The sequence below is a fragment of the Mirounga angustirostris genome, unplaced genomic scaffold, assembly GCF_029215605.1.
Source record: "Mirounga angustirostris isolate CCGP_5_RB_7025 unplaced genomic scaffold, mMirAng1.0.hap1 SCAF_2, whole genome shotgun sequence".
Classification (NCBI taxonomy): domain Eukaryota; kingdom Metazoa; phylum Chordata; class Mammalia; order Carnivora; family Phocidae; genus Mirounga; species Mirounga angustirostris.
Genome location: NW_026991710.1, coordinates 117,811,741 through 117,831,125, shown reverse-complemented (window position 1 = coordinate 117,831,125; position 19,385 = coordinate 117,811,741). Strand labels below are relative to the sequence as shown.

Sequence of the window (19,385 nt, the reverse complement as noted above, 5' to 3'; positions counted from 1 at the left end):
CAGATCAGTTCTCTTGGGATTTTCTATGTACACATTTATATCATCTATGAATAATAACTTTACCTTCCTCCCATCCACTTGTTTTATTGTACTAGGTAGGACTCTAGCACAATTTTGAATAGATGTGCTGTGACAATTTGGATTATTCATCAAATGTTCACTCCTTAGCCCTTCCTTAGAGTACATTTCCCTGTTCCATTGATGTTGGACTTGACCATGTGACTTGCTATACGACCAAGGGAATGTGAGTGAGCAAAGGCTTGAAATACCTGTGAGCCATTGGGCTTGTTCTTGTGTTTCTGCTGCACCATTAAAGAGCATGCCTCAGGTAGCCCATTGGTCCCAGATGAGTAGATCACATGGAGCTGACAGGAACCGAACCCATGACCTGTATTTAAGGCCAGCTGAATCCAGCGGAGATTAGCAAAGCTGCCTGGTTAGCCTACCCATGTGTGAGGAGGGAATGCTTTTTTTTTGTATGCCACTAAGATTTTGTGTGATTGGTTGTTACACGTTGTTATTGTGGCAAAAACGGATGGATACAAGTGGTGACATCCTTTCTCAATTCTCATCCCCATGTTTTACCATTAAATATATTTGCTATTGTTCATTTTATAGATAAATTTTGTAAAATTAAGGTAACCCCTTTCTATTTCTTATTTGCTAAGTTTTTAACATGAATGGATGTTGAATTTTTATCAAATGCTTTTTCTGCAACTTTTAAGATTATGTGATTTTCAAATGCTAATGTGGTAAATTTCATTAATATTATTCTGGGAATTAACCCACCTGAGTTATAACTGATCACACATTAAAACAGCATATCTATATGTAGTTCATTATTGATTTAATATATTTATTTCTGGATTTCAGTATGCTTCTATTTTATTTAGCATTACAGCATCTAAAATGACAGTGGCATATAATTACTCTTTTTCATTCTGTTCTGGTTGGACTTGAGTCATCAGAATTATGAGTTTCATGAATTACAGGGTGTCCACCCTTTATGTAGAAGAGATTGTGAAAACTGTCATTATTTTTTTCTTAAATGTGTTAATTCACCAGTGCAAGCCACACAGGACTGTAGGTTTTTTAATGGAAAGATTTTAAATTGCTGAATCCACATAACAATGCTAGGACTTTTTGCTTCCCTATTTCTTCTTGTACAGTTTTGTTTTGGTAATAAGCATATTTTTCTAGAAATGTTTATATTTCATCTAAATTTTCAAATTTTTGAGGTTATCCTTAATATATTTTCTTTTCAGTATTTGCAGGATCTGTAGTGATGTTTCATATTTAATTCTTGATATCATTATTTGCTTTCTTCCTTATTCTTAATTTATCTCACCAAGGTTTATCAGTATTACTAGTCTTTTCAAGCAACAGCTTTTTACTTTTGTTGATTCTATGGTATGCATTTCTATTCCGTGCATCTGGGCTCTTGCCTTTAGTATTTCCTTTATTTTCTTTAGGTTTATTTTGTTCTTTGCCAAACTCCCTGAGATGATTGCTTTGTCTTTAGCTTTCAGCCATTCTTTTTTCAATACATACATTTAAAGCTGTAATTAGTACTAACATAGTACTGCTTTTGCTGTATCCAACCAGTGACATATGTACTATTTTTGTTTAGTTCAAAATAAGACACATACACACACACACACACACACACACACAGAGGAATGCTCTGCAGCTGTATATAAATCGAATAAGGAAGCTATGTATTAATATAAAAATGTGTCTAAGATTCATTGCAAAGTTAAGTTAAACATACTGCAGTGCAGTATGAATTATTCCTATCCTTTGTAAGAATGGGGGGTGGGAGTGGCAGCTTCTTTTCTGGTCTCATAACCAATTGTTGTTACCAGTAACATCTTAAATAGGTAATTAATGGATGAGTTAAAGTCATAAAAATAAAAATTTTCTGTATATTCTGATTCATCTATAGGAACATGATTAAAGGATTAAATAAGAAAGACACTATTTCATGAACATAAATGACTTAAATAAGGGATGGGGAGGAAGGGAAGAGATGGAAGGATTAGGAGAAAGGCTTATATAACAATTTTGACACATTTTTTATTTGTTCACAACATTCCGAACAAAATGACATCACATTTCAACTATTGCTTTTACATAAGAAGTTAATTGTTTTATCCAAAGTAGACAAAAATCTATTTCTTTAAGTTGCCAACCAGCACTTTTTCCTCCAGGGAAAGCCACTGCTCGTTTTTTGAATACATTAACAGAAACACAGAATTGCCCTATAATTTAAAAAAAAAAAAAAGAACTGTCCTATAATAGTTGGGTCTTAGCTGAACTACATTTAAACTTTTTCTTGTCAAAAGCTGAAGCCAGAAAAAAACAAAACAAAACGAAATGAGCTCACTCGTGATTTCGCTCAGATGTTTAATAAGTCCATTAATCTTCGTTAACAATCTGCTTGTGTGGAGAGGTTCATAAATGTGAAAATGGAAAGTAAGCGTCCCCAGAGTTGTTCATAGAGAAGCTGGGTGGACCATTTATCCTGAGAAAACAGCTGCTGGCCCCCAATCATTAATTCAAGGAGGATAATAAACATTACTGCCCTCCAGGCCAAACCTCTTCTCTTCCGTGCCATGACAGTGTGTAATCTTTCCTGCTCTGGCAATGAGCATTCCACTTTTCACTCATGTAATGCTGCTCCTTTGAGCAAATCTTTGACCGAGTTCAATTTCACTGAATGCAAAGGTGAGAAACAGTACATAAACAATTATTAATACTGAAATAAAAACGAAGACTACATATATTTTTCACATAGAAAAATACATACAAATCCAAGTAGTTGTTAAAACAGAAAAAAAACCCAGGATGGGCATTTTCAAGAAAAAGATCTTGTTTTCTAAACTGGTGCCAGTAAGACACTGATTTTATATCTAACTCTACCACCATATATACATACAAAGAGAGGCTGGTCTAGGTTCACTGATACACTGATATCCCCTGATTTCTCCTATTTCCTTAAAGATTGTCTTTCAGAACGTAGTTGAACTACAACCAGTGTAATCGTATGTTTACACTATTCCTGTCACTGGCACACTCTCTTCGATCTGGCACACACAAAAATTCATTTCAACATCGATTCACTTTTCTGATGCTAAAGCAAACATAATTTTCCTGCTACTTCAATTCTATCACTACTTTGGTATTTCATTCATTATTACAGAAACAGGTAAGATTCTAAATATGGATTTTAAGACTACGTAAAATTCTAACATACATAGGTTGAAAGCAAGGAAAAGTAGGAAGGTAGACACAATTATGTTTTTCTTTTCATGTATGTCACTATGTTACATTCTAATTTACAAGCGGGGACATTTAGCTTGGCTTCCAGACTATCAAACAGTTAGATTTTATTGGTAGCTTTTAGACCAATTCACTACAGAATTTCTGAAATGGTTACTGATTATTTTAAGCAAAAACAGGACAATATCTGTACTGTATAAACAGAGTTCATTTAAAAACCGTATTATTGACCAAACTTTCTAATGACATTCTTAAAAAATTAAAGTTTTTTTCCTCCCTAGAAGGGGAAACTTATTTAAAAAGTTTCCCCTTTCATAATTGGATCATTCTTTATTAAGCATACTGACAAAGGTTTAAATCAGCTCAAGACCTCAGCTGTTGAAAGATTAAAATATAAAGGTAAGTATTTTTAGCATGGAAATTAAACTAACAGAATTGCTTTCCATGTAAGAGTAAACACTTAATATATAAAATGAACTTTAATGGTTAGCACCTGATCCTTACCAGGATTTTGCTACATCTCCTAGAACTCTAGAGCTGGATAATAAAACATTGAAAACATTTAAAAAAATTAAAAAAAAAAAGATAATCCAAAGTTTGCGAAGTCCCCTACAGGAAACCAAAACCAATTTTTAAATTCCTGTGATACTGAGACGCTAAACCACCATGATTATAATAAAATGAACCCAATTTTTAAAAGTTTTATCCTGTTGAGAAAATAATAGTTTTAATGCTGCGTTCTCAATGTACGTGCTGTCCAGCACTGCATCTGTTATTTTTCCACTCGGATATTTTTTATCACTCTTCTCTTTGGCAAGTTTGCAGAGAGACATGAACAAATAGTGCAAGTCTCAGGTCTTGCCATACCACAGGAGTTAGTCCTTAAACATTTGATATATACCACGTTAAAAGATGCGCTAACTCTCATCATGTTTAAATTATGTCTCTAACAGGCTGGTTTCTGTAGCATTTAAGAAGAACTTAGTAATTAGACATATCTTTAAACTCTTTTAGTTTTGCTAGGAGTACAAATTTCTAAAACACATAAGGAAGAAATTATTCCCGTTAGAATCTCATCATTCTGTAATCCTTGACAGCACTTGATGCCCTCCTGAGATTTGAGGAGAATAAAGCTATACAAAATGCACAGTCATCATCCTCGGGCTACTTTAGAATCCCACAGACCATTAACTTAAAGAATACCCATAAAGTCCATACACCATTCTCTAGAAACACTCTTGGGGCAAAGCAAAAAGAAGCAACAGTTAACAGTAAGTAAAATAAACCAACAATGTTTAACGCGTATTTTTAAAAAGCTTTAGGTTTTCCTCTTGTTTCAGTTCAAAGACAGCTTTATGGAAATAGCCACTGTCCTTTGAATACAGTCAAGATTTTCTTAGCAAATACATCTCCTTTCATAAACACTCACCGGCAAAGAAGCCTCATAAAAGGCCTTCACATGGAGCACTAACCACATTTCCTTCCTACCATGGACTGAAAAGCAAATACTGAAGATGAAAAAATGCCTTAAGCTTTAAAATACCACTGTGATATTTCCAAGTGTGGTATTTAAAAACAAAAAAGCTAGTCACCAATACTGTCATTCTCTCATTAGCTATTACACTAAATAATCAGAGAAACCAAAAAGGAAGAGGCCATGATTGTTTATCCTGTCTGATGTATCTATGCCTTTTGCTACTAATGAAGCAACATCGGGAATGTGACTGAGATGCAACGAAAGCCATGAAGAACTACTCTTCCTGTTAATTAACCTAGGGAGATAATAAGACGAAGGAAATAAAAAACAATCATTTCCAAACTAAAACACAAAAAATCTGAAAGGAGCTCTGAAAAGAGACTGACTTGATAGTTACAACACATAAAAATGAAAACTGATTTTTACACATTTTAATCAACCAATTTAATACAAATACCTGATTTATACTTTTACACCAAATGGGCTAAGTCCCAAATTCCAAACTATAGTTCGCAGGCCTCTACAGAAGGGATCTTTGGAAGGATAAGGTACCTTTGGAGAACAGTGTATAAACGACTGTAAACATACACTGATTGTCCACTAGCTTTCTTAAATAGAACTTCTGAAATATTTTTGTAGGAAATTACATATAACGAGTGTAATTGATCAGATAATTTCTATTACAACATATAAATTCTGTTGCATGTGCAAAATGTGGTAGAAATAGAAGATACTACGGATGATTCATATTTTTAAAGTAAGTGATACATTACAATCCAGTAAGAGTCCTTTAATCTTTTCATGAAACTTCTCTCTATACATGTTGAAATACATAATGCTTTCTGGCTTTTCTTCAAACCAAAACTTGTCAAATTCATAGACAAGGTAACCTGCAGTTAAAGAAAAATAAAGAAAAAATACAGTGCTCAGTAGGGAAATCACAACCAAAGCATCTCATTTTAAAGTGCAGAATCATCCTTTAAATTCCACATTAAGATACAATAATCAGACCCTACGACCCAGCAATTGCACTACTAAGTATTTATCCAAAGGATACAAAAATAGTGATCTGAAGGGGCACCTGCACCCCAATGTTTACAGGTAATGTCCACAATAACCAAACTATGGAAAGAGTCCAGATGTCCGTCGACAGATGAATGGATAAAGAAGATGTGTTATATATACACAGTGGACTATTACTTGCCCATCAAAAAGAATGAAATCTTGCCATTTGCAACGACATGGATGGAACTAGAGGGTATTATGCTAAGGGAAATAAGTCAGTCAGAGAAAGACAAATACCATATGATTTCACTCAAATGTGTCATTTAAGAAACAAAACAGATGAACAACAGAGAAGGGAAGGAAAAATAAAGTAAATTGAAAACAGAGATGGGAGCAAACCATAAGAGACTCTTAACTATGGGAAACAAACTGAAGGTTGCTGGAGGGGATGGGGGTCAGGGGATTGGATAATTGAGTGATGGGGATTAAGGAGGGCACTTGATGTAATGAGCACTGGGTATTAGATGCAACTGATGAGTCACTAAATTCTACCCCTGAAACCAATTTTACACTATATGTTTAACTAAATTGAATTTAAATAAAAAATTTTTTTAAAAGATATAGTAATCAGAAATTATATTAATAAACTACTAGAAACGTGAAAACCTTAAAAGAAATATTTTTGTATGTTCAAAATAAGCTGGAATTTCAATAAAATATTTAGTATATTTACTGTTTGTCTCAAATATCAATAAAATCCCTCAAATGTAAAGAGACACAGTACTGTCAAAAGATACCTTGGGAATAGGAAAATAAGTTATCCCCAGAGACCCCTGAAACACAAATATGAAAGTAATGAGAAAACATTTGACAGGGATAAAATACATGAAAGCTGTTTGCTACTTGATTTATAAATCTAAGAATTATTTCTGCCTTCCTCAATGAACTACCAGCACCTTCTCTTTTTAAAAAGAATATACGAGGGGTCCCTGGGTGGCTTAGTTAGTTAGGCATCTAACTTTTAATTTTGGCCCAGGTCATGATCTCAGGGTTGTGAGATCAAGCCCCACATCGGGCTCTGTGCTCAGCTTGGAGTCTGCTTGTCCCTCTCCCTCTGTTCCTCCACAGCCTCTCCCCAGCGTTGGCTCATGCTCTCTCTCTCTCAAATAAATGTTAAAAAAAAAACATGAACTCTAAATAGTAGGCTTAACATTTTTGTTTTTTAACATCCTCATGATAGTAGCCAAATTAATCCTCAAAATGTTAACAGTACTTAATAAAAATAAATATGTATATAGATATATTTACAACCAAAAAACGTGAATTTAAAACCACTCCTACACTGTATTTGGATTCAACCAAATATATTTATCTAATTATTTAACAAGTGCTATTATAGTGCTCACCATGTGCTCATGTGCATATTTACTCTCACAGCAATCCTATGATGCAGTACTACCTTATACCCATTTTACCGAAGAGGAAATGGAGTGTGCAGAGAGCGTTTACTTTTTTTTCACGTAATCTCTATGTTCAGCGTGGAACTGGAACTCATGACCCTGAGATCAAGAGTTGCATGCTCTGAGCTAGCCAGGTGCCCACAGAGCTTAAAAAACTTGCTCAAATCACATAGTTTGCAAGTGGTCTCTATTATGTTATAAATTAGACTTTGTTTCCACCAGAATCTCATTTCCTCTCCTGAAAGAATTTTTAAGAAGAAATAGAAGTGACTTATTTAAGATTTTTTTTTTAGATTTTTGAACTTTATTTACTTGACAGAGAGAGGGAGGGAGAGAGAGAGAGCACACAAGCAGGGGGAGCAGCAGAGGGAGAGAGAGAAGCAGGCTCTCCACTGAGCAGGGAGCCTGATGCAGGGCTCAACTCCAGGATCCTGAGATCATGACCTGAGCCGAAGGCAGACGCTTAACTGACTGAGCCACCCAGGCGCCCTTAAGATTTTTTTTTTTTTAATTTGACAGAGCACAAGAGAGCACAAGCAGGGGGAGCAGCAGAAGGAGGGGGAGAAGCAGGCTCCCCACTGAGCAGGGAGCCCTATATAGGATTCAATCCCAGGACCCTGGGATCGTGACCTGAGCCAAAGGCAGACGCTTAACCGACTGAGCCACCTAAGCGCCCCAGGAGTGACTTATTTCAGATAAATGGAGCAGGGGAAGACTGACTACATAAAAGTGTGGCTAGACTATCATAATCACTTAATATGAAAAAAAGTAAAGTAAATTCTACTTTAGAACATTAGTCATAAATAAAGTAAACATTAACAGTTAAGAATCATGACATTTTGGGGCGCCTGGGTGGTTCATTCAGTTAAGCGTCTGCCTTCAGCTCACGTCATGATCCCAGGGTCCTGGGATTGAGCCCTGCATTGGGCTCCCTGCTCAGTGGGGAGCCTGCCTCTCCCTCTCCCTCTCCCCCTGCTGTGCTCTCTCTCTTTCTCTGTCAAATAAATAAATAAAATCTTACAAAAAAAAAAAAAAAACATGACATTTCAACACTGAAATACCACTTCCTAAGAAGGCCAATTTAAGAAAGATCTCAGATTAATCTCTTGATATGATAAAACAGATATTTGTTAACCAGGATATGTGGGAAAAGTGAAGAATAAGGCCTCGCTGGGCAGAGGGATGCCACTTGCTTCTCATTCCCAAAAGACAAACTGAGAATGGTAATCTTGTAATTATTTTTAAGTAGTACTTTTAATCTTTATTTCATTCAAAATTTAGCTTGTGTATACACTGGAACAATAGTACATCTATAGAAATTACATATTCATGTATAAATTGAATCTGTGCTCTCCCCCACCCCAAATCCCATCACACTGATAGGGATGTACGATAAAAAATTTAGAGATTAATAATCTGGGTAGTATGAAAAAGAAGACATCTATCTAAACTTTATTGTATTTTTGTTTTAGTATTTTTGGCTATTCTGTTTTAGCTATTTACCATTCATATAAGTCCTTTAGATCGCCTTTTTTTTTTAAGTGGGTTCCACACTGGGCATGGAGCCCAATGCGGGGCTTGAACTCATGACCATGAGATCAAGACCAGAGCTTAACCAACAGAGCCACCCAGGCATCCCAAAACTGCTTTTCATTACCGCCTATGCAAATGATTATTTAGGTCTGGAACAAACTGCTCAAGTAAAAAGTACTAGAAATTTCTTGCTTCAGAGTTGGATTGTTGGTCTATAAGGTAAATTGGTCTCAGAGAAAGACCTGCCTAAAGTCCTGCGACTGTAATGGCTAAGTTGATAAGACATCAAGAAACTCCAGGAGATAACATCAAAATTATAGGAAGCTGGCAGGGCCTTACATGGCATAAATTCTGAAATCCTTGCAGGAAAGGATGGAAAAGAGTTGTTTCCACAAAGCATATCTGTTTTCCTGTTGACTCTAGGAATTCTAAAACACTAGACTTGACAGAAATTCCATGCAAAAAAAATTTTTTTTTAAGATTTTATTTATTTATTTGACAGAGAGAGACACAGCGAGAGAGGGAACACAAACAGGGGGAGTGCAGAGAGGGAGAAGCAGGCTCCCCGCTGAGCAGGGAGCCCAATGCGGGACTCGATCCCAGGACTCTGGGATCATGACCTGAGCTGAAGGCAGAGGCTTAACTGACTGAGCCACCCAGGCGCCCCTCCATACAAAATTTCTAACTTTAAAATTCCCTGTGTGCTTTTACTGTCCCTAACCAAAGCCACAGGGGCACCTGATGTTTTCCAGTAGGGGTTAAAAATAAGGGAACCACGGGCACCTGGGTGGCTCAGTCGGTTAACCTGAGCCTTTGGCTCAGGTCATGGTCCCAGGGTTCTGGGATCAAGTCCCTCATCGGTCTCCCTGCTCAGCGGGGAGCCTGCTTCTCCTTCTCCCTCTACTGCTCCCCATGCTTGTACTCTCTCTCTCTCTCTCAAGTAAATAAGTAAAATCTTAAAAAAAAAAAAAAAAATAAGGGAACCATGGGAATAGTGATTAACTGTAAACTGGTGTGAGGGATCTTGTGGGGTAATAAAAATGTTCTAAAATTGGATTATGGTACTGGTTGTATAACTCAGCAAATTTACCAAAACTCAGTGAATTGTATACTTACAATGGGTGAATGTTATGTTATATAAATTATTCCTCAATAAAGTTGTAATTGAACCATAAATTTTTTTGTTATACAAACTTGAGTTATTTTTTTTGGAATTACTAAACCAATCAGGATGACACTGGATATCTGCTTATATTTAAATGTACAACAGGGTGACAAAGGAGCTAAGAAACTGAATTAGCACTCACCATTTCCAGCCTTGTCTATAGAGAACAGCAACAACAACAAAAAAGCAGTAGGGATAAAGGGGGAAATGGGGAGATGGAGACAGATCACAGGGCAATCAAAAATGTGAAAGCTCCTCTCTCTTTTTTTTTTATTCTTATGTTAATCCCCATACATTACATCATTAGTTTTAGATGAAGTGTTCCATGATTCATTGTTTGTGCATAACACCCAGTGCTCTATGCAGAATGTGCCCTCCTCAATACCTACCACCAGGCTAACCTATCCTCCCACCCCCCTCCCCTCTAGAACCCTCAGTTTGTTTTTCAGAGTCCATCGTCTCTCATGGTTCATCTACCCCTCCAATTTGCCCCACTTCATTCTTCCCCTCCCGCTACCTTCTTCTTCTTCTTTTTTTTTCTTAACATATATTGCATTATTTGTTTCAGAGGTACAGATCTGAGATTCAACAGTCTTGCACAATTCACAGCGCTTACCAGAGCACATACCCTCCCCAGTGTCTATCACCCAGTCACCCCATCCCTCCCACCCCACCCCCCACTCCAGCAACCCTCAGTTTGTTTCCTGCAATTAAGAATTCCTCATATCAGTGAGATCATATGATACATGTCTTTCTCTGTTTGACTTATTTCACTCAACATAATACCCTCCAGTTCCATCCACGTCGTTGCAAATGGCAAGATCTCATTCCTTTTGATGGCTGCGTAATATTCCATTGTATATATATACCACCTCTTCTTTATCCATTCATCTGTCGATGGACATCTTGGCTCTTTCCACAGTTTGGCTATTGTGGACACTGCTGCTATAAACATCGGGGTGCATGTACCCTTTCGGATCCCTACTTTTGTATCTTTGGGGTAAATACCCAGTAGTGCAATTGCTGGATCATAGGGTAGCTCTATTTTCAACTTTTTGAGGAACCTCCATACTGTTTTCCAGAGTGGCTGCACCAGCTTGCATTCCCACCAACAGTGTAGGAGGGTTCCCCTTTCTCTGCATCCCAGCCAACATCTGTTGTTTCCTGATTTGTTAATTTTAGCCATTCTGACTGGTGTGAGGTGGTATCTCATTGAGGTTTTGATTTGGATTTCCCTGATGCCAAACGATATTGAGCACTTTTTCATGTGTCTGTTGGCCATTTGGATGTCTTCTTTGGAAAAATGTCTGTTCATGTCTTCTGCCCATTTCTTGATTGGATTCTTTGTTCTTTGGGTGTTGAGTTTGATGAGTTCTTTATAGATTTTGGATACTAGCCCTTTATCTGATATGTCATTGCAAATATCTTCTCCCATTCTGTCGGTTGTCTTTTGGTTTTGTTGACTGTTTCCTTTGCTTTGCAAAAGCTTTTTATCTTGATGAAGTCCCAATAGTTCATTTTTGCCCTTGCTTCCCTTGCCTTTGGTGATGTTTCTAGGAAGAAGTTGCTTCAGCTGAGGTCAAAGAGGTTGCTGCCTGTGTTCTCCTTTAGGATTTTGATGGACTCCTGTCTCACATTGAGGTCTTTCAACCATTTGGAGTCTATTTTTGTGTGTGGTGTAAGGAAATGGTCCAGTTTCATTCTTCTGCATGTGGCTATCCAATTTTCCCAACACCATTTGTTGAAGAGACGGTCTTTTTTCCATTGGACATTCTTTCCTGCTTTGTTGAAAATTAGTTGACCGTAGAGTTGAGGGTCCATTTCTGGGCTCTCTATTCTGTTCCATTGATCTATGTGTCTGTTTTTGTGCCAGTACCATGCTGTCTTGATGATGACAGCTTTGTAATAGAGCTGGAAGTCCGGAATTGTGATGCCGCCGGCTTTGCTTTTCTTTTTCAACATTCCTCTGGCTATGTGGGGTCTTTTCTGGTTCCATACAAATTTTAGGATTACTTGTTCCATTTCTTTGAAAAAAGTAGATGGTAGTTTGATGGGAATTGCATTGAATGTGTAGATTGCTCTAGGTAGCATTGACGTCTTCACAATATTTGTTCTTCCAATCCATGAGCATGGAACGTTTTTCCATTTCTTTGTGTCTTCCTCAATTTCTTTCATGAGTATTTTATAGTTTTCTGAGTACAGATCCTTTGTCTCTTTGGTTAGACTTATTCCTAGGTATTTTATGGTTTTGGGTGCAATTGTAAATGGGATCGACTCCTTAATTCCTCTTTCTTCTGTCTTGTTGTTGGTGTATAGGAATGCCACTGATTTCTGTGCCTTGATTTTATATCCTGCCACTTGACTGAATTCCTGTTATGAGTTCTAGCAGTTTTGGGGTGGAGTCTTTGGGGTTTTCCACATAAAGTATCATATCATCTGAAAAGAGTGAGAGTTTGACTTCTTTGCCGATTTGGATGCCTTTTATTTCTTTTTGTTGTCTGATGGCTGTGGCTAGGACTTCCAATACTATGTTGAATAGCAGTGGTAATAGTGGACATCCCTGCCGTGTTCCTGACCTTAGGAGGAGAGCTCTCAGTTTTTCCCCATTGAGAATGATATTCGCTGTAGGTTTTTTATAGATGGCTTTTATGATATTGAGGTATGTACCCTCTATGCCTATACTCTGAAGAGTTTTGATCAAGAAAGGATGCTGTACTTTGTCAAAAGCTTTTCTGCATCTATTGAGAGGATCATATGATTCTTGTTCTTTCTTTTGTTAATGTATTGTATCACATTGATTGATTTGCAGATGTTGAACCAACCTTGCAGCCCAGGGATAAATCCCACTTGGTTGTGGTGAATAATCCTTTTAATGTACTGTTGGATCCTATTGGCTAGTATTTTGGTGAGAATTTTTGCATCCATGTTCATCAGGGATATTGGTCTGTAATTCTCCTTTTTGATGGGGTCTTTGTCTGGTTTTGGGATCAAGGTAATGCTGGCCTCATAAAATGAGTTTGGAAGTTTTCCTTCCATTTCTATTTTTTGGAACAGTTTCAGAAGAATAGGTATTAATTCTTCTTGAAATGTTTGGTAGAATTCCCCTGGGAAGCCATCTGACCCTGGGCTTTTGTTTGTTGGGAGATTTTTGATGACTGCTTCAATTTCCTTAGTGGTTATAGGTCTGTTCAGGTTTTCTATTTCATCCTTGTTCAGTTTTGGTAGTTGATACATCTCTAGGAATGCATCCATTTCTTCCAGGTTATCTAATTTGCTGGCATAGAGCTGCTCATAATATGTTCTTATAATTGTTTGTATTTCTTTGGTGTTGGTTGTGATCTCTCCTCTTTCATTCATGATTTTGTTGATTTGGGTCATTTCTCTTTTCTTTTTGAGAAGTCTGGCCAGGGGTTTATCAATCTTGTTAATTCTTTCAAAGAACCAGCTCCTAGTTTCGTTGATCTGTTCTACTGTTCTTTTAGTTTCCATTTCATTGATTTCTGCTCTGATCTTTATTATTTCTCTTCTCCTGCTGGGTTTAGGCTTTATTTGCTGTTCTTTCTCCAGTTCCTTTAGGTGTAGGGTTAGGTTGTGTACTTGAGACCTTTCTTGTTTCTTGAGAAAGGCTTGTATTGCTATATACTTTCCTCTTAGGACTGCCTTTGCTGCATCCCAAAGATTTTGAATAGTTGTGTTTTCATTTTTATTGGTTTCCATGTATTTTTTTAATTCTTCTTTAATTTCCTGGTTGACCCATTCATTCTTCAGTAGGATGCTCTTTAGCCTCCATGTATTTGAGTTCTTTCCGACTTTCCTCTTGTGATTGAGTTCTAGTTTCAAAGCATGGTGGTCTGAAAATAGGCAGGGAATGATCCCAGTCTTTTGGTACCGGTTGAGACCTGATTTATGACCTAGGATGTGATCTATTCTGGAGAATGTTCCATGGGGACTAGAGAAGAATGTGTATTCCGTTGCTTTGGGATGGAATGTTCTGAATATGTCTGTGAAGTCCACTTGGTCCAGTGTGTCATTTAAAGTCTTTATTTCCTTGTTAATCTTTTGCTTAGACGATCTGTCCATTTCAGTGAGGGGGGTGTTAAAGTCCCCCACTATTATTGTATTGTTGTCGATGTGTTTCTTTGCTTTTGTTATTAATTGGCTTATATAATTGGCTGCTCCCATGTTAGGGGCATAGATATTTACAATTGTTAGATCTTCTTGTTGGATAGATCCTTTAAGTAGGATATAATATCCTTCCTCATCTCTTATTACAGTCTTTGGTTTAAAATCTAATTTGTCTGATATAAGGATTGCCACCCCAGCTTTCTTTTGGTGTCCATTAGCATGGTAAATGGTTTTCCACCCCCTCACTTTCAATCTGGGGGTGTCTTTGGGTCTAAAATGAGTCTCTTGCAGACAGCATATCGATGGGTCTTATTTTTTTATCCAATCTGATAGCCTGTGTCTTTTGATTGGGGCATTTAGCCCATTTACATTCATGGTAACTATTGAAAGATAGGAATTTAGTGCCATTGTATTGCCTGTAAGGTGACTGTTACCATATATTGTCTGTGTTCCTTTCTGGTCTATCTTGCTTTTAGGTATCTCTTTGCTTAGAGGACCCCTTTCAAGATTTCCTGTAGGGCTGGTTTTGTGTTTGCAAATTCCTTTAGTTTTTGTTTGTCCTGGAAGCTTTTTATCTCTCCTTCAATTTTCAGTGACAGCCTAGCTGGATATAGTATTCTTGGCTGCATATTTTTCTCATTTAGTGCTCTGAATATATCCTGCCAGTCCTTTCTGGCCTGCCAGGTCTCTGTGGATAGGTCTGTTGCCAATCTAATGTTTCTACCATTGTAGGTTACATATCTCTTCTCCCAAGCTGCTTTCAGGATTTTCTCTTTGTCTATGAGACTCGTCAGTTTTACTATTAGATGTCGGGGTGTTGACCTATTTTTATTGATTTTGAGAGGGGTTCTCTGTGCTTCCTGGATTTTGATGCCTGTTTCCTTCCCCAAATTAGGGAAGTTCTCTGCTATAATTTGCTCCTTTATACCTTCTGCCCCTCTCTCTCTTTCTTCTTCTTCTGGGATCCCAATTGTTCTAATGTTGTTTCGTCTTACGGTATCGCTTATCTCTCGAATTCTGCCCTCGTGATCCAGTAGTTGTTTATCTCTCTTTTTCTCAGCTTCTTTATTTTCCATCATTTGGTCTTCTATATTACTGATTCTCTCTTCTGCCTCATTTATTCTAGCACTTAGCGCCCCCATTTTTTATTGCGCCTCATTAATAGCCTTTTTGATTTCTACTTGGTTCGATTTTAGTTCTTTTACTTCTCCAGAAAGGGTTTCTCTAATAACTTCCATATTTTTTTCAAGCCCAGCTAGTATCTTTAAAGTGATGATTCTGAACTCTAGATCTGACATCATACTAATGTCCGTATTGAGTAGGTCCCTGGCAGTCGGTACTACCTCTTGTTCTTTTTGTTGAGGTGATTTTTTCCGTCTTGTCATTTTGTGCAGAGGAGAATAGATTAATGAGAGAACAAAATGCTAGCAGAGTAACAATGTCCCCAGAAAATATACTCTAAACAAATCAGAAAAGACCTGAAGCAGTGGAAAAAGAAATGGAAAGAGAGAAAAAAGAAAAAGAAAAAAAAGAAAAAGATAAAAACAAACAAAACAAAACAATAACAACAACAAAAAAACCAGAATGTGATCAAATATGATCAGGCTGGTATATAGATCAGTGCCACACACTAGATTTGGGGTGTATTTTGGTCTTTTAGAAGAAAGTGCCTCCCAAAATTTTAAAGAAAGAAAAACTTATATATGTACAAAAATAGGGTTGATATGATGAAGGGATGGAATATGACTGTAAAGATGGAAATTATAAATAATTTTATAAAAGGAATTGATAAGAAGTTGTTTGAAAAAAGAAAGAAGAGGATTTAAAAAAAGAAAAAAGAAAAAAAAGGGAGAGAATGTGATCAGGCAGGGGAATAGAAAACACCATATACTAGAGATTTAGGGTATATTTTAATCTGTTAGAAGAAACTATCTCAAAATTTTAAGGAGAGAACAACTTATATATATGCCAAAAATACGGGTAACTACTAAGAAGGGATAGAATATGACTCTAAAAATGAAAAATAAAAATGTTTTTTTAAAAAAGGGATTGATAAGATGTTGGTTGAAAAAGGGAAAAAGAAAAATTAAAAAAAAAAAAGTTAAAAAAAAATTAACTTTGAAAGACTAAAGAATCATGGGGAAAAGCCATGAATTCTATGTGCATTATTCCCCTAGCACTGGAGTTCTGCCGTTCTCATTGATCGGTAAACTTGGTCTTGGCTGGCTGTTCTCGCTGATCTTCTGGGGAGGGGCCTGTTGCTGTGGTTTCCAAATGTCTTTGCCGGAGGCGGAATTGCCCCGCCCTTGCCCCCTCCCGGCTAAGTAATCTGCTCGGGTTTGCTCTCCGGGGCTTTTGTTCCCTGCGAGCTTTCCGTACAGCTTTGGAGGCGGAGAGTGAAAATGCCGGCCTCCCAATCTCTGCCCCGGAGGAGCCGAGAACTCGGGGCCCCACTCCTCAGTGAGCCCCCAGAGAAAAGCCATCAGTCACTCTCATCTCCCGGTCTCCAGCTGCACTCCGTGCTCACCCGGCCTGTGACCGCGCGTTTCTATTTCTGGCACCCGACCCCGGGTGGAGTCTCTAAACCCAGCAGATCCCTGCGGTGCACTCCCGCACGGCTCCTCCCGGGGGAGGAAGGTGAGTCTCCCCGGATCTGCCGCTTGTTGGGTCCCTGCTGGAGGAGCAGGGGCCCGACTGTGCCGCGGATCACGGTTTATGGCAACCCCGAGCTGAGATCCCGCGCCTGGGCTCCGCCTCTGCAGCCGGCTTCCCTGCTCTGTTACCTGGGATCTCTGCCGCACTCAGGCACCCCCGGTCTTTCTGTGACCCCGAGGGTCCTGAGACCACAGTGTCCCGGAGGATTCCACCCCCCGCTTAGCCACCAGAGTGACGTCCCTCAGCGGAGCAGACTTTTAAAAGTTCCGATTTTGTGCTCCGTGGTTCTATCAGTTGCCAGAAGCGGCCGACGGAGGCCCCTCCCCCGCTGTCTATCCTCCTGAATATCATCTCGGATTCACTTCTCCGCACGTCCTACCTTCTAGAAGGTGGCCGCTTTTCTGATGAGAGAGTTGTTGCTATTCTTTTCTTCGATCTCCTGTTGAGTTTGTAGGTGTTCAGAATGGTTTGATCCCTATCCAGCTGAATTCCTGAGAGGAGACGAAATCCAGGTCTCCTACTCCTCCGCCATCTTGCTCCGCCCCCAAAGCTCCTCTCTTTATAGTTCTTTGTTCTACACAAAAACTATGACCTTGGAACTGATTTTTGCAAACTGGGCCCAGTCCCCAATAAATAAGGTATGTATGTTCAAAAGATAAGGTTTTAAATAATTTTCTAGTTAGAATATGCTCCTTCTAAGAAAAACAGACCTTAGTTAAGACATAAAACTTTACTGCTAAAGGGCATGAAAACCAATTTTTGGGAAGAAACTTCAGTGTATAAGATTGAGAGGGTGAGGGTGTGTGTGGGTGTGTGTGTGTGGGTGTGTGTGTGTGTTTGCTTTAAATATTTCAAGAAATTTGGGCGCCTGGGTGGCTCAGATGGTTAAGCGTCTGCCTTCAGCTCAGGTCATGATCCCAGGGTCCTGGGATCGAGTTCTGCATCGGGCTCCTTGCTCTTTGGGAGCCTGCTTCTCCCTCTGCCTCTCTGTCTCTCTCTCTCTGTCTCTCATGAATAAATAAAATCTTTAAATAAGTAAATAAATATTTCAAGAAATTTGAAAAGCATAAGCTTCACCATTTCTAGGATGATTTACAGCTCTTATGGATCTGAACTGATAGAAACAAGGCAACTGAGAAGGTCCTATGATGACTTTTGTACCTCAGATATTACTGTGATGCTCTTCTTAGAGAAGCCAAACAAGATGTTGGGCACTGAGATCAACAGTGTCCAAAGATACTCACATTACCCATAATTAGGGGAAAAAATAACCATAATTAGAGGTCATTTTGCACTGTTTTCCTACCTACCACACTCCTATATTTATTTAAATAGGTAAAATGCTTAATTTGGGGGAGCGAAGTGTTTATTTCTTCCTTTTCATATTTATGTTCAATGGGCAGCATTAAATAAGCATGTATTTCATAGAGAAAACAAATATCAGAAACTATTAGCGAAGTCTCAGGAGTTTAGACACTATGCTAAAAGTTAATAAGAGATTTAGAGGAGGAAATCAAACAAGACTAATGGGGGAAAAACAGTTCCCCAGCAACCAGATGAGAAAAAAAGACCTGGGGAACAGGGAAAAAGAAGATGCAGATTTGGATTAAAAATCTGTTCAAAATGCCCAACCCCTAATAAAAGAGACTGACTGAGCTTGACCCAAGAGAAGGGTCTTTTCCCAGCTCACAGGATGAATATACGGTCTCAGAGTCTATAGTAAAGGATAGGTACACTGGGACTATACTGACCCAGTTTCATTATTTGTATCGGGGAGCAGCCACAGCATGGAGACATCCCCAGGAGGGTCAGGAAGGACCAGGAGGGTGCTTAAACAAAGCAACAATGACAGCTCTGCAAGGGTAAAGGAAAGCATCTCATGCCTGCTAGGAATCTTCAGTCCCACCAGGCAGAATCATCAACTCTGGTCCTAGGGACCTGAAAAACCTGTCCCTCCATCTGAAAATATGTTGCATTGACTCCTACTTTGTGTAACCATCCTCCCCATATGATCCTTTATCCTTATCCATTAAAAAAAAAATCTAGACATACAAATGGTGGCGGCTAAAGAGGTTGGGCTAAAGATGTACACTTTGGGGGGCGCCTGGGTGGCTCAGTCATTAAGTGTCTGCCTTCGGCTCAGGGCATGATCCCAGGGTCCTGGGATCAAGCCCCATATCGGGTTCCCTGCTCAGCGGGAAGCCTGCTTCTCCCTCTCCCACTCCCCCTGCTTGTGTTCCCTCTCTCGCTGTGTCTCTCTCTGTCAAATAAATAAATAAAATCTTTAAAAAAATAAAAAAATAAAGATGTACACTTTGGTATCACTAGTATATGCATGGTTTATCAAATGGGGGACTTAGGGGGGCGCTGGGTGGCTCAGATGGTTAAGCATCTGCCTTCAGCTCAGGTCACGATCCCAGGGTCCTGGGATCGAGCCCCACATCGGGCTCCCTGCTTGGCGGGGAGCCTGCTTCTCCTTCTCCCTCTACTGTTCCCCCTGCTTGTGCTCTCGCTCTCTCTGTCAAATAAATAAAATCTTTAAAAAAACAAAAAACAAAAAAAACGGGGGACTTAGGGATCACTTAGAGACAGAATGAAGACTCAAGAGAGAAGGGGGTCCAGGGCTGGGCTTTGAGGTGCTCCTACATTCAGTAAGGGAGTGGATGAAAAGTTAGCAAAAAAG

The 19,385-nt window shown here is 38.7% G+C and overlaps 1 protein-coding gene across 2 annotated transcripts in view; it reads right to left on the bottom strand.

Annotated features, from left to right (window-relative positions):
- Positions 1-2,062: 2,062 nt before the first annotated feature.
- ELMOD2 (ELMO domain containing 2) overlaps positions 2,063-19,385 on the bottom strand; it is a 37,255-nt gene continuing 19,932 nt past the window's right edge. For both annotated transcript variants that reach the window (XM_045880407.3, XM_064585086.1), the window contains exon 9: positions 2,063-5,649. In XM_045880407.3, the coding sequence (XP_045736363.1) occupies positions 5,504-5,649 (146 nt within the window). In that variant the 3' untranslated portion in view covers positions 2,063-5,503. The remainder of the gene's footprint in view (positions 5,650-19,385) is intronic.